The 16,314-nt window shown below is 37.0% G+C and overlaps 1 protein-coding gene across 2 annotated transcripts in view; it reads left to right on the top strand.

The window, feature by feature from the left end:
- FCHO2 (FCH domain only 2) overlaps nt 1-16,314 on the top strand; it is a 96,410-nt gene that overhangs the window by 18,364 nt on the left and 61,732 nt on the right. For both annotated transcript variants that reach the window (XM_026866767.1, XM_026866766.1), the window contains exons 6-7: nt 6,844-6,942; nt 8,054-8,150. In XM_026866767.1, coding sequence (XP_026722568.1) covers nt 6,844-6,942; nt 8,054-8,150 — 196 coding nt within the window. The remainder of the gene's footprint in view (nt 1-6,843; nt 6,943-8,053; nt 8,151-16,314) is intronic.

Raw genomic sequence — 16,314 nt, 5'->3', positions numbered from 1 at the left:
TGTATTTCATACCATGTGACGTCAAGCCCAGGGATACAGGTGGGCGCGTGCAGTTTTCGGGTTCCATTCCAGTCTGGTCATGTGTTGCTGTGGGAGCGGTCACCGTGCTTGGTAAGCCACTGCTGCATTTTACCCAGGTTTTTTTGACTTGCTATTGTTACTGTTACTCTCTTGTTATATTTAATAAATCATTTCTTTTTATTCAACCTACAAATTTTCTTCATTTTGTCCCTGCCCTATTTCACTGCGGGGAGGGGAAATGAATGGCCAGCCATGTGGCTTCTGGCTGCCAGCTAAGTTCAGAGCTCAACAGGCAGCTATACTGAAAGCCCACCAATACCCTTTTGGGTCCTTAAAACACCCTCTTCTGAGATAAACTATGCCAAGAATGCATGGAGCGTCTGGGCCAGTCACAATGTTTTTCCCATTTTCCCACTTAGGCTCACCTCAGCCTCCAGTACAGTCAGCTGTTGAGACCCCCTGTCACTCCTGAAATACAAACGGGTTCTGCTCCTCTAAATTTTGATGGCATTAGGGTTCATTGCGCACCAGTGTCCACTAGAGCCTTATACTGCTGGGGGTCAGATGTGCCTGGCCATCGAATCCACACAGTCCAGTAAACTCAGTTTTCCCTGTCTTCCACCTGGCTGGAGGCAGGGCCCCTCTAGTGTTGGTCATAATACCCGCTAACGACAAATGGGTTAGAGTGGCATTCAGGGATTTCAGCTTCATCTTGATAACCGGAAACCGGAGCAGCATTTCTTCTGAAAGGATGACGTTCTATACTTGTTCTTCCTTTCAGCTCACATACCTGCTTTTCCAGGAGGTAGTTAGGTTTTCCATCCCATTTCTTCATGTCTTCTCCATGGTCACGCAGGCAATGCCACAGCTTCCCTCGTGGTGTGTACCAGTTCTCTCCAGTAGAGAAATGATTGCTCCTTATAGCTGAGATTCTGGTCTGTGCAGGTGTGGAGTAGGACATGTTCTCCCTAAGTTGCTGGACATCTTGAGATAATTGTTTCACAGCCGATGATGAGGGAAGAGACATTTTCTTCATATTGTCATAATCAGTGAGCCAATTCATTCATTCTTGGTCCCTCTTTGTCTTTCCAGTCCGTTACTGCTAAGCACTGGCATATGATGAGGGTGTGCTCTGTACCAAAGTCCTCCACATGGGCCAGGTGCATCGGACTTCATCTGGATCTGTGGGTAGCTGTGCATTATCTGGGTCATAGTAAACTACCTTACTCACAGCTAGCTCCCTCAAGTACTGAATGCCTCTCTCCATAGTGGTCCGCTTATTTGGTTGACATGCAAAGTCTTCCTTGAAGGGATACCTCTCCCTCACACTTCACAGAAATCATCTCCAGAGACTGAGATTTTGTGTCTTCTTTCCAGTGGCTTTGTCAATGCCTCTTTCCCTAGACAGGGATCCCAGCTGCCTCGCCTCCCTGCCCTCTAGTTCCATACTACTGGCCCCACTGTCCCAGCACCCAGGTAACGAGTTGCTCGCTTGAATGGTGGCTGAAATCTTATGTTTCACAACTCACTTGGGGATAAGGATTGGGTGACTATCACTGTCTCAGCCTCCTTCTCCTCTTGATGGGCCTCGTTCATCATCACCCTGTACACTGTGAGGGGATTTTCTTGTGTATTTGTTCTTCTGTATGGGAGCAACTGACACTGTCATGGGTTGCTTCTCTGGTTCAGCTGCAGCGCCTGTCCTCGGGCTTGTAGTGGCTGCAGTTTCTGTTACTTGGTTACCAGGTGCAGAGCCCTTCTCTTCCTCTTGAGGGTGCTGAACAGTGTTTAATATCACCCAGTAAGCGTGGGCTATGCCCCAGCATGTTGTAATGAGCTGTGCCTCTCTGGAATTACCCGAGTGACAACATACTTTTTCCAAATATTTCATTAGTTCTTCAGGATTCTGTACCTGTGCAGGAGTGAAGTTCCAAAACACTGGAGGTGCCCACTGTTCTAAGTACTTGCCCATTCTACTCCATACCCCCAGCCACTCATAATTCTCCAACCTTGGGATAGGTTTCCAGGTGATATTCTTATCTAGTTGCTTAACCCTGAACAAAACCAGAACCACATTCAGAAACACACTAGCTCCTAACAGCACAGCAACCATGTTTATGTCAACATTTCAAACATATTTGAATTCACCAAATTTCTCAAACAGAACTGTAAATAGCCCCAGGACCTATGACCGCATGCTGTCATAGGTTAGCATCACAGTACAACAGAAACAGAATCTTAACCCAACTCTCACGGAAGGTGAGCAACAGCATGGGAAACACATATTGCAAATGAGGTGGTAAGATCCTAAGGAGCCAAGCAATCCACATTTTACTTGTTTTGTTATCTCAAAAAACCTCAGTGCCCTACATTGGGTGCCAAAAGCTATTGAGGTTTGAACTCAGGTGGCAGCCAGAGGCCACGTGGTCAGCCGTTCACCTCCCCCTCCCCAGTGAAATAGGGGAGGGACAAAAAGAAGAAAATTCGTAGATCAAGTAAAAAGAAACTGTTTACTAAATATAACAAGAGAACAACAGTAACTATAGTGAGTCCAAAAAGAAAACAGGTAAAATGGAACAGTGGCTTACTGAGTGCGGCAACCACCCCCCCACAGCAACACTTGTATACCCTGGGCATGACATCACATGGTATGAAATACTCCAGTGGCTGATCAGGACCCAACCCTCTAGCTGTGCTCTCCCAACCCAGCAAAAGTTAACTCTATCCTGGTCGAAACCAGGACAGCGGTCTAAGCCCATAAGGCCTGGTGTACTTCTCTCCCATCTCTGATGTGTGAAGTTGTGTTTTCAATACATGTTTTAATTTAGTGTTGCCGTCCTATTTCCATGCTTGTTACTTTGTCAAGTGTTCGTGCAAGGAACTATCTTGTAGAACTAACCCAGCTAAAACTAATCTATGAGGGAAAGTTGGCTTTAATCCAGAGGAGATCTGCAGCCTGGTTTATTAAGCGATCACAGAAGCATTTGTGCTGGCACAAAGACGGGGCAATGTGGGACCAAGGGTAGACAATTTCATCTTTAAACTGGTTTATTATGTGACACTGGCCTGGATTTACTTGCATACATGTCCACCTTACACGTTTATATCTGTTGTCTTACCATTGTGCATCTCTCACTGTAACTTAAAATATTTCCATATCGGTTATCCCTAGGTAAATTAACTAGGATTGAGATTGAAGTTGGCAGGCTTGATTACAATAACCTGAGAATTCTGGGACTAAGTCAACCTTTCTAAGCTTAGAACAAATATGTATCTTAAAACAATTCTTGTAAACAACAACAAAAGAAATCACGGAAGTGTAACATTCCTCCTGGAGAGTTTCCAGAAATAAGAGTAGGTGGAATCAAACTGGCATGTGAACACATACTGCTGCTACCCAAAATGGTAACATTTTTGTAGTCTTCTTGGTAATGTAACTATTGTAATTGCTCGGTAAGCGTTCCAGTAACTCCATCATTGTGTGATTTGTATAAATTGTAGTGCGGCCAGACTTTCACTGTAGACCACACCTTTCACTACAAAGAAATCAATGCCAGACAAAATACCGAAATGTTCCATTTATTTGTCTTAAGTCATATATACAAGTGTGGCTCTTCTGGATCAAGAAGTTCCTGCCCTGTTTTTTACCTTGCTGTGGAGGTTACTGAACCCCTGCTGAAATAGATCCTGTGAATGCTTCTGATCCACTGCAGAGCAAGTTCAGTCAGGTTGCTTTAAATCTTCATTTAGTCTCACAAAAGCTATCTGCTGTCTATTGCTTACCTTACAAGAAAGACTCTGTGTTTATAGCAGTTGACTTACTGCTGTCTGAAACAATAGGGGAAGAATAATATCAGTAACTTCAATATGTTGGCCTTGCTAAATTGCACTGTAACATGTCCCCAGTGATCAGGAAAGCTGTGAGTAATGAGAATGAGTTCTTGTTTAGAACTGACAAAAAATAAACATGAGTATTTGAAATGGATTTTATTGTCAGTGAAATAGTGAAGGAAAATGTAGGGCCTTTTAGCAAGCAAACTTTTCATTATGTACTAAAGAAAAAAAAAATCCATTTGAATAATCGACTACAACAAAAGGATGAGAAGTAACATTTTATTTTGTATCTAGAGGCAGAATATGGGTGTGCTCTTTGTTTAGATTTCTTATTTGTGTTACTAGATAGGTTTTATGTATTTTAACCAGGCTGAGATGTAGAGAGGGAAAAAAAGATTTTATATTATAGCAGATGTTAGAGCTGGGAAAACCTTACCATGCTTTTGGGCGGCTTTGTTTTTTGGTGGTTTTGGGGGAGCAAAGGGACGACAGTTAAGATCTGTTTGGTTTGGGCTGGGTTGGGGTTTTTCCCAATACAAAAATGGTACTAATTAACCTTTCACCACAAACCACACGTCTAAATTCCCTTAGTTCCTTAACTGCAACAACCCTTTTACTTAAAATTTAAATTTTCATTTAACATGATAATAAACACTTGGAAACATTCCACACCTGTCCACCTTGGGAATGAAAATTGCCATTCTGCCAGTATAAGTCCTATCTGTGAAATTTAATTTTAAGTGTATAGCTGCATCTGCAGTTTGGTTTCAGGAAGGCTACTTTAAAGATGTTGCAACAGGAAAAGTAACAGCACCCATTAATATGTGAAAGCCCACTTCTAGATAAAGCACAGCCTTGTTTATCTTAGAGTACATTTCAGTTGAAATATACTAGTTCTGAAAACAATCAATATGGAGTATGAGCATTTTCAGCTGTTTCACTGCAAAATCGGTTGGCTTATCTTAAATCTGTCATATACTTTCACATACTATTTTTCTGAGGACAAACATCTTCAGTTGCTGTAGAATTATTCTAGGTAATCATGTAGTAATAAGTGGGAACATTGCTGTCCTCATTTCTTAGTAAACTCTACCAATCTTGTTGCATAAATTTTACATAGTTTTCCTATTTTGTCATTTACTATCTTACCTGGTTCACTGTTGTTTAGAACTTTGATTGACAGAAATTCCTCATGTTGAAAAATTTTTCAGACTAAAGCTGTATTTGCTATATTGCAGTAATTGCAATATATGCAATTGATATGCAGTTGCTAAGAAAACACAATGTCTTATTTCTGAGATTTTCCATCTTGATAGAAACTTTTTTTTATCATGTAGCACAGTCAGGTTATTGGAAAGGATCTGATAGCTGAAAGTGTGAAATTATTCTTTAGAAGTTTTCTGTCATATCTAGAACTGAGTAGAGTTGAGTTTAGATGATTTTGCTGTTGAGCAGTCTGCATATAAATAAAGGTTGAGAATGAGTAATAATGCATTTTTAAAAAACATTGTAAAACTTAGAGGAAAATACACGTTTGTGAAAAGAAGTAATGCTTGCCTAAACTACGTATACTGAGTTGGACAGCTAAAGATTCTGTCGATGAATTTTGCATTGTAGTTTCAAACACTTAAGAAGTGGCTTTGTTTCGTCATTAACATTACAGATGCATTTCAGTACATCTTTTTTAATTGGACTGATCTTTCAAATTGAAAGTAAACAATTTGGTTTGAATGATGAGGTTGTATAATAGTACCTAGCTTTATTCTTTGATCAGAACTTCTTTGTATTATATAGTGTACAAGGCCAAGATGTTTCTACTTAGAAGACTTTAGCTCTTGTTTAAAACAATAAACAAGAAATAAGGAAAAATTGGGGGGCGAAGGATGCTTTCCACTGACACAAGAAACAAAAAAATTCTCTGAATGACCAGCTGTTTTGAAATGCATTATAAAGAAGTTGTATTTAAATTTAATTGAGACTGGTACCTCTGTTTTGCACAGTTTTATGGGGAGTTTGTCCCCATATATGCTTATCAAGCCAAACATGGAGGAAGCATCATTGGCATAATCTCAAAAGTTGATTCGGCGTTTAGGTTAAAATTATGTAGTGGAAACAGGCACGCATTGGAAGGACACATTGTGTACATGTGTTGACATCCCGATAGTGATTGAGAGCAGATATTATAGAGATGGATCATAGATAATTTTTCAAGCAAAATAATATAGTTTATATGATAAGGCAATCAGTAAAAAAAGTGACATCATAGAGTAGGCTACAGAGAATGACCATATTCTCTGTAATTAAAAGGAAGGCTACTGGAGAAAAAAAATAATCTTCTTAATTGATGGCTAGAGAGGTATGTAAGGATGGCAAAAGAAAGACTGAGAGTTTAGCAGTTAGACATTTGATTTGTCTGTATGTGACTGTGTGTTTATGAATCAGAGTGGCAGAAGGTGTGAAATTGTGCAAAGATTGTATATAGTAAGTTTGAAGATCAAACAAATGAATCATATTTAAAGAAGCAAGTTTTAACTAGAAAAAGAGAATGCATGTGTATATTGTGAGTGGGAGGTGAGGGTATTAAGAAGGAAGTGCAAAATAGATCCAGGAGTAAGATTTCTGTGTTTAGATGAAAAAATGAGACTCTTAGTAATGGAGAAAATAGAGATTTTTAAAAAACATTCTCCAGCCCTATTTTCATTTGGTAGAAATAGGTGAGATTTTTCTTAAAACCAAGATGGGTGAAACTTAAAGAGTAAGGAGAAAAAATGGATAATGGTTCTGAAAAGGATATATTGTATTTTAAAGTACATTATTTCATAGCTCTGTGAATTTCATACGTTCCTTCTTAAACATTGTAATTATCATGATCAAGATCTGAATATAATAATTGTTTTTTTCCATTTAGTGTATTTAGTTATTAAAATTTAAGGTTTAGTCTTTCAAGAAATGTTTTCATTGTAATTAATTGTCTCTATTGATTTACAGAAATTTCAAGACATTGAAGAAACACACCTTCTTCGTATGAAGGAGATTATAGAATCATTGTCAAATACCATAAAAGAAATTCACTTACAAATAGGAGAGGTAATGTTTATATTATTATTTGTTTGCTTGAATTGTGCTACATATTTTTCTTAACTATTAAATGGAGCATTTCTTACTGTGTTTGTGGCAGTTAGAAGATCACATATTTCAAATGATGCTAAGTTTGACATATGCGCAAATTTTTATGGCTTTCTGTTGCATTTATAATTTCAGTATCACAAAATTTACCAAGTCTGAATAAATTTTGTCTTATCAGAAAACCAAGTATTTGACAATTTGAAGAATTTTTAGTGTATTTCAAAGTCCTGTTCCCTAAATATTAAATATAATAGTTAATATACTCATTTCACAGATAAGTGGGATACTTGTGCTTTCTTTGACTAAAACTTAAAATTGTATCACTCAAAAGTTTCAACATTTTTTATACACTTTGGGTTTTTTGAGCAAAAGATCTTCAGTAATAGAAACTTTAATAGGAACTTTTCTTTAGATGTAAATTTGTTTAATTAATAATCCTTATAAGTAGTCCATAATTTTTAGATGTTTTGAAGTGTAGTTTTATTTGCACAGAGTCACTGTTTTCCTCAATTTTGAGGTTTTCTGCTAATGAATGATGGTCACAAGGGTCGTGCTATTTACTTCTAAAGCATGGTTGGAAAAACTTCTTATTAACAAAAACATGTGGTTGTTTCTTTGTCAGATAAAAAACGTTGCAACTGTAATGCTTTTACTTAAGCAGGTGGGAGCTGTGATAATGAAGTAGTTACAGTTCACACCCTAAACTGGTGCTGGCTTAAGAGACTACTTGTCTTCTTGACATGGTAGTGGGACATGTTGCTGACAAATTCAGAAGATTATATATACACAAGTCATTTAGATGGAAGAAGTGGAAATATATCCTACACCCACCATCAAGCTGGATTCTTTAATTCTTAATTTGTATCTATATTGTACACACACTTGCTAATACTAGAGCAAAGAAGCAATCTTCTTGATAAAATGCCTGTTGATTTCTGGAAGCCCCGCAAAATATATCAGAGGGAAGTATTTTGAACCTTAACTCTAGAGAAAACCACTTTTTAAAGTTAATTATGTTCTTTCAATTACTGTTTTTTAAATTCCTTTTGTGTGTGGTGTGGTTTTTTTGAAGGTGCACGAAGAGTTTATTAATAACATGACAAATACTACGGTTGAGAGTTTAATACAGAAATTTGCTGAGTCAAAAGGAACTGGCAAGGAAAGACCTGGTAAGATTAAATATAACAGAGTAGTAAATGTTAATTTTAAAACTGTAGATTTCCACTCCTAATAAAAGGTCAAACTCCTATTTGTTAATGGTTTATATTTTTAATGTACTTGAAATTTCAAATTCTCAGATTTCATTAGCTTTGATATTGAAAGATTAATCTAAATTGATAACAGACAATTTATTATGTACATGTAGTATGTGTGTTCATAAAGCATGGCAGTTTATAGCCCTCTATGTAGACCTTCAAGGAATCTTTTAAACTATACTGTTCCTTGGTACATCAAGTGAAATTTGTCAGGAAACTTCCTTGTACAAACTATGTGCTGTGTTTCTCCATAAATTTCTTAATATATTCAGAACAGATGTCTATAAAGCTGCTTATTGAACTGTATACAATCTCACAGTACTGTGTATCAAGCTTTGTAGGAAAAACAAAGACTTTGCTTTACTATTTGCCCATGAATACACAGTCACTAGGTGTGTGTGAATACAGGAATTCAGTAGTACTGTTTTGTATGTTCTTCAGCACCGGGAGTCCTGACTAGCATCTCTGTCTTCTAGTATAGAAGCACAAAGGTTTTTTTCAGGGCAAGGATGTACATAACAGAGTAGATCTGGAGAATTTGTATTAAATTGTTAAATATGATTACTAGATATCTTATCAAGCTCTGTGAGGTGTTTTTAACATAACATAGTTTCATATTCTTTACGTGATACACTAATGCTGATACGTGAGTGGGCTGAGGTAAAGTTGTATGTGCGGACAATTTTCAAATGTTTTCCTGTATTTTGCAATTTTTCAGTAAAGATTGAGAAAGAATTTCAGGGGTTCAAGTTCAGCTGGTCTGAAATCAGTACAAAGATATGTGAAAATTCATCGTTCAGACCTCTTTGACAAGCTTTTGCCAAAATGTCTTGGCTAGGGATCTCCATCTTGTATTTGGGATTCTGACTCCCTGAGCTACAAAACCCCTTGCTAACGTATCCTAGAGCACTGTGCTGTTTGAGTCATTCATGCTATTAGTTTGGTTTTGTGCTAGATAACAGAGTAATTGTAAGAAAAGTAACACTTCACTTTTTAATGTAGTGGAAGAAGTTATACACGCTCTGTACTTGCTACTTTACAGAATTCCTCAAATCCCATTTGTATTCTCTGGAGCCAAATAAAAGCTTTGCCGTAGCAAATTTCCTTTCTTCAACTCTTAATAGCAAAGTATTCTAAGGAAAGATAGTATGTTCAGTGTGGAAATATATGCACCTTGTATTTTTCTTTTACAGTGTTAAATTGTTGTATTGATACTAACTTTGTAAAGCAGTCATGGTGCAGAGGGAAAGCATAGGCAAATTCAGCAGTAAAAAATACAGGTTCACAAGAAGTTGTGAAGTGTCAAAGACTAGAAACACAGATGGCTAGTGATGTTATTTATGGTTACTGTTTCTATTATAGTAATTTTATTAACTTAGAATCATACAGCTTTGAAAATTACAAAGATTTAGAAGGAAAAATGAGGTATCAGCCTTCTAAAAATGAAATGGAAATATCCAGTATGGTAATTTTTCTTGCTTTAAAAAATACTTTTCTGCACTTGAGAACTGTTCCTGGTAGTATTTTAACTTGTGGAGCAAATGTTGGAAGTCTTTCTATGTGTGATGTGTTTATTAATCAGCCTGGAGGAGGAGATGGCTCCTCAGATAAATCTAGCTATTCAGTGTAAAAATTATACTGACTTGGCGTACAAAACAATTGTATTTTATGGTTGTTACTGTTGCTCAAGATTCCAGTCTTAAATCTGTTTGAAGGAAATACTTTAAAATTCCCCAGGACTATGTAGACCTTCTCTCTTCCATATTATTTGTGGACTAATATATTAAGCTGCATACTGGTCTTCTTTCTGAAATACTGAATTCTGAGAACAAAAAAACCCTAAAAAGGTAACACATAGCAAAGTATTTTAGTTTACCTCAGTATATTCTAGCTATAGTTACAGTTCTTCATGGCAGAGTTCACTTGCTTTTATTTGTATCTGTGAAAATAAGAATTAATGTGAAATGACGTACTGAGAAGGACTGTTTTATTACACGGACTATAAACAATTTACAGTAAAGTTTCCTAGATATAGGCAATTATTTTCTTAAACTCTCATCTGCATATCTGAAATTTTTCTTTGTACAGTGATGTCCCTTGTACCAGATATGTGGGCTCCCTCTAGTGGCTAACTTCTGTCACCTGAAGTCGTAATATACAGTGGCTTCTAGAGTTTAGCAGTTTTTCTAATACAAATAACGTTTCTTTCAAGCAGTAATGCTTTGTGTGGTTTCTTCATTCATGGGCTATTGTACAAATGGCTCTGTGTGGTATGCACAGGCAGGATGCAGGAAAAAATCACAAAACCACCGATTAAATGCAAAGAGTATATTTATTCTTGTTACCTCATGGCCCTGGGGGGATATCCGCAGCAGCACCAGGGCAGAGGCATGCAAGGGGGATGCAGGCAATGCAGAGCTCAATCCTTGCTAGCCAGAAAGAGGAGGATGAATAAAAGATCTTGAACCTGTTGCTTTTACCTGTATGTATTAGGGATTTTCACAGGTGTACTTTTCCATTGTGCTTTGATCTTTCCCACAGCAGGGCAGAACTCTCAAGGGTGTTCAGTAGTGTGTCTTTGAGTCTCTAACAGGTCTGTGTTATCTAAGCACAGACTTTCCACCCATCAAACAGTCAAAGCTAAACAACAATCAGGATGATATATGTGTTTTTCGATACCCCAGCTGCAAGTCAGTTGAGTATGTTTACAGTCCTTCTCTCCAATCTTTCGTTGTATTCCCACAGGCTCTTTTTCAATTGCTACATAAATAAATTACCTAATCAGCTTTATCACCTGCTTCTTACTGAATTTACCATGTGTTTTTTTAATTTCAGTTTTTAGTTTACAAATTTTAGTAATACAGTATTTGAAGAAGTTATTTTTCTCACTTCCATTCAGTGTAATAAAAAAAATGGCCATATATATCTAGTTGCAATTCTTTTAATTCTAACTGAAGAAAATAATTTATTGTAAAACATTGAAAAACAGAAAGAATGCTGGCAGAACCTGCTGTAACCAGTAAGGCTTCAGATCAGAATTTAGTGTGTCCTCTGAACTGTTTTTAATATTCAGAGGGACCTGAACAAGCTTTAGAAGTGGGCCTTTGTGAATCTTACGAGGTTCAACAAAGCCAAGTGCAAGACCCTGCACCAGGGTCAGCGCATCTCCTGGTATCAGTACAGATTGAGAGATGAAGGGATTGAGAGCAACCCTGAGGAGAAGGACTTGGGGGTACTGGTGGATGAAAAGCTGGACAGGAGCCGGCAACATGTGCCTACAGTGCAGTAAACCAACCGTATCCTGGGCTGCATCAACAGAAGTGTGGCCAGCAGGTTGAGAGAAGTGATTCTGCCCCTCTGCTCTGCTCTCATGAGACCCCATCAAGAGTACTCTGTTCAGGTCTGGAGTCCCCAGCACAGGAAAGGCGTGGACCTGTTGGAGTACATCCACAGGACAGCCACAAAAATGATCAGAGGGATGGAACACCTCTTCATCAAGGACAGGCTGAGAGAGTTGGAGCTGTTTAGCCTAGAGAAGAGAAATCTCCAGGGAGACTTTATTGTTGCCTTTCAATAATTACAACGGGGCTTGTGAGAAAGATGAGCACAACAAAGTAGGGCCTGTAGCAGTATTACAAGGGGTAATGGTTTTAAGATAAAAGAGGATAGATTCAGACTAGATATAAGGAAGAAACTTTTTACAATGAGGGTGATGAGACACTGTGGAACAAATTGCTCAGTGAAGCTGTGGATGCCTCATCCCTGGAAACATTGAAGGTCAGGTTGGATGGGGCTTGAGCCATTGATCTAATTGAAGCTGCCCCTGCTCATTGCAGTAGGGTTAGAACTAGATGACTTTAAAGGGTCCCTTCCAACCCAAACTCTTCTGTGATTCCATACTATGTTCTTGCTGTTACCTCTAATAGCAGGTTTGGTACCATCGGTTGGAAGATGCTTTTGTCACTCACATGGTCCCGCAGTGTTCATCAAAACTTGTTGGCCACTTCTGATGAATCCGTTTTCTGTTTGTTCCTTGTTAAATTCATTTATTGAATGGCAGAAGGTGTCTGCTTTTCTTCCGCCCAAAGTATATGTTAAATCAATAACAGAGGTGATGTCTGTTCCAGATTAATGACATATCAGTAAATGCTAGCTTTATTTACTTAATCTTCTCATAATCTATTAAAAAATTCGTTTGTTCCAGTATGAAGAGTTGATGCCTCATGAAATGGAAACTGCTAGGGCATATGAGCTCATGTTCTTCCTAGGTCTTATGTCTGAAATTGGCAGAATAATATCTAATGTGTTTGAAGAGATTAATGAATGCCTATATAGCTGTAGTTGGTCATGAATGATTTTTAATTTTTAGCTATTGAATTACTGTGCCCTCTTCTCATATGGGAGGAACTTTGTGTGTTTGTCCCTGTATTAGTGGCCTTGAAGGCCAAATGAGAAGACTCAACTGTGCTGCATTGCCCAAAAAAACAAACAAAAGCCAAATCCAGATCATTTCTTTTCATTAATCTGTTCTGTTGTCATTGTTAGTGGCTGTTGGTAATTTATTAAGTTGTTCTTATTTTTTGCATTTTTTTATTAAAAAATTAATAAAGAGGAAATAAAAATTTTTATTGTAGTACAGACAAAAATGGAAAGCCATAATCTTTGCTGGCTCCTTAGCCCTCCAATAATATAATGATCTGTAGATAGCAGTTAGTACATATGCTGTGCAATTATTCAGTGTGAGAGAGGACCTGTGTCATCTTTTTAATTAAAAAAAAATAATTGTTTTTGTGCTAACTTGATCCATTTTTCACAGTCTGAAGAAGCCAGAACATGATTTGCAACTCTACATACAAGTAGGCAGAGATATGGCAAAGAGGAATAGTCACATGCAAGTTGTCTTCTAAGTGTACCAGTAAAAGTATTTAGAATTTGGGCTGTGGAAAGCACAAGCCCATAAAAATACTTCTTGTATCCTTTCATTATCCATCCAATAAATTTGAACTTCATGGAGGGGCTAGAAGAAACTGACATAGTTTAAAACATTGTGAAATTAGTGCCTGCAATCCACCATCTCTTTGGATTAGATGGTAATGAAAGTACTCCACAGTGTTTGTTATCCATAATTGCTGCTAATCAGCCATCACAGGCTCTTGCACATACAGTAAAGCATTTGACTTTTGTCTTCCTTGTCCTTGTAGATATTAGGAATAATACTGTAAGTCCTTTTAATCGGATGGTGCATCCACAGATAACAAAATTCAGAAAAGAACTGTAAAATTCCTACTCTGTCTCCTCCCTTACCAAATACAGAAATTGGCAATTTGGTCAGTAATTGCAGTAATTCTGGTTAAAAAACAATGTTTGGCCTGTTGCTTTTTGGAGCTGCTGAAACCTGTTTTGCTTTATTTGCCCATGCAGAAAATATTGTCTCAAGGCTCATGGTAACACCAGCTGTGGGTAAGTTTAGGGTTGTGGATGTCAGATGAAGACATTAATTCAGGATTATGCTTTTTTAAATTGTTTTGAAATTCTGGGAAGCCTGTCAAGTAGTCTAGAATTGAGAATTTTATCCATGACTTAAGATAGCTATAATGTCAAGATGTCTACTGCCTCACAAGGTAGTGCATTATCAGAAAAAAATATCCTGGCATTCTCGTTAATGTGCTGGTGATCCTTGTCTGTTCTGAGGGATCACGTTTGGGAGCTCTGTTTCTGGAGAGCTAACGTATTTTGTGTTTTGAAATCTTAAAAAATAGTGGTTTATTTAGGTATGGAATTTCTGCTGAAAGCAATGTGGACTTTTCATAGGCTGCAAATCTGTTGATAAATATAATGTTTGCTATTTGGATGACAAAGCAAGCAGTTTAATCTGGATTCCTTACAAGTTTATAAATGCTGCCGGCATTGCCTGTTACCAGAATCATAAAGCATTAAAGCTTCAATTTAGAAAACATTTGAAAAACGAATTTTACCTAGGCTTTAATTAAACTGATTTCTGATTCAGTTAACTGTATTATTGATTATTTGATTAGAGTATTATATTATGTGGCTGTCTGTTGGCAGTGGTAGGGGCCTAGTGCAAAGTTTGGTGGGAATTTATGATGTTCTATCAGGTCTTTTCTAATTGCTTATGTTGGCATTCTAGTCCTAAATGCTTATGGGGAGTGTATTGCTTATGTGTTTTTTCCAAAGTGAATGCAAGATTATAAGAGGGAACTGCACCACAACTGCAAAGCTAGTGCAAATAGCTAGTGCAAATGCTGTAAATGCATATTGTGCTCACTTCATGTTAGTATTCCTGTTTAGTTAGTGTGTTGTGTTAAACTACATGTTTTCTATCTGATGCAGAAATGTACAAGATAAACAGGATAAAGGGGAAGAAAAAGGGTTAAGAGTAAGAATTACTCCTCTAAGAAATTCTAGAAACAACTTAGTCCTTTCCTAGAGATTGAGAGGCAAAACAAGGGCCATGGAGTACCGAAGCTTGCTTTGATTAAAGCTCCTGGCTTTTTGTGTGCTTGAATAATGAACTCTGCTTTGAGAGAAAGTCTTGAAATGGTTCTGGGTGTGGCATTTATTTTTCCATGGATTTGTTTGATAACATAATAGTTTATGGCATTTATAAAAATGCTTTTCTATGACACTAAACAATAACAAAGTAGATGAAAATAAACACAGAAAATGGCTAATAGTAATTTTTGAACAGCTCTGCATGACATCTTTGAGCTTCTTTTTCACAAGGAAACGTAACAAAGCAGGTATTTATTTTATGTTCTTATAAATAATTTTCTTTGTATTTTCTGTAAATATTGTGAATATTTTAATGCTGCCAACACTTGTGAATTAAGTCCATAAATAGCCTGAAGTTTCCCTGTTTCTCAAAGCCTGTGCCCACACATAATTCTATGCCAAAGGCTGACTGAGGAATGTTTAGTTTTTCAACACTGACAATATCCAAGGGATTCAGAAAAGTATTCTTTGTAAAAGAAAACAGATCATTGCTATATTTCAGAAATTAATGGAAAAAAATAAGTGTGGATATCTTTGTGAATATTTATGAGAAGCTGGGCTTGAGGCTGGTACAAAAGTATTTAAGGGTCCTATGCTGTAGAGCACTGTTTTTGGTGGGGTGCTGCAAGCTCAAGACCTGTACCAACAAATGTGTCTTGATTGCCATCCTAGATATGTGTTTTATTTTGCCTGCAAAAATTGGGTTCCTTCATAAACAACAAACCTGCCAGAGCTCATGTGGACTTTAGGAAGTCTCATCTGCCAGCATAGATTTTTAATAATTGCGTATACCTAAGTTGCAGACACAGTTTAGACTGTTATTTATTTCTTTTTAATGGTCTGGAGAGTTATAACGGTACAAGTTTTGTTCTAAAAGTCTCCTAATGCTAATGGAAGACTAGTAGCATTGATTAAAATACCTTTAGACAACATCTGTAGATACAACAGGACAAACGTCTGTTTTGAAGGATCTTGGACATTCATGGAAGTACTGTTGGGTCCTCTTGGATTTTCTTGTTACAAAAAAACCCAGTTGCAGCCTGAGACAAATAGTTTTTTGGGGCTTTGGGAGCAAAGCAATGTCCATTTCAGTAACTTAAGTAGGAAAAATATATTAATTAGCTGATGGTCATCAGAAAATGCAGTAGTATGCAAGATAGGGGCTACTATGATACTAAAAAAAAATGCTGAAGAGCTTTTAAACATCTGAAAATAGAAATAACTTACTGAAGTGTGGTTTATGCTAATAAATAAGACCTGTACTTTAGTTACTTAAAGTAGCGTAACGTTATATAGAATTAATATTGATGGAAAGGTTTGGGGGTTTTAATTTATTTATTTATTCTTTTAAGATAGGAAGTGTTCTCTGGACAGAATTAACTAAGCCATTAACTAAATGGCCTTTTCAAATGTGAAATTTTCACAGGGAACATTCTTAGCAAAACTACAAGGAAGAAGTATATTCTTTTCTCTTTTTTTTTTTTTTTTTAATATCAGAAGATAAAGCTTACTCAACTAAAGTTTCTGAAATCTGAAAAGATTTGGAAACCTATTTAAAAACATC

This window comes from Athene cunicularia, assembly GCF_003259725.1.
Source record: "Athene cunicularia isolate RWA chromosome Z unlocalized genomic scaffold, athCun1 chrZ_part4, whole genome shotgun sequence".
Taxonomy (NCBI): Eukaryota; Metazoa; Chordata; class Aves; order Strigiformes; family Strigidae; genus Athene; species Athene cunicularia.
Note: the sequence above shows the minus strand (reverse complement) of the source record. Positions and strands in the feature narration are given on the sequence as shown.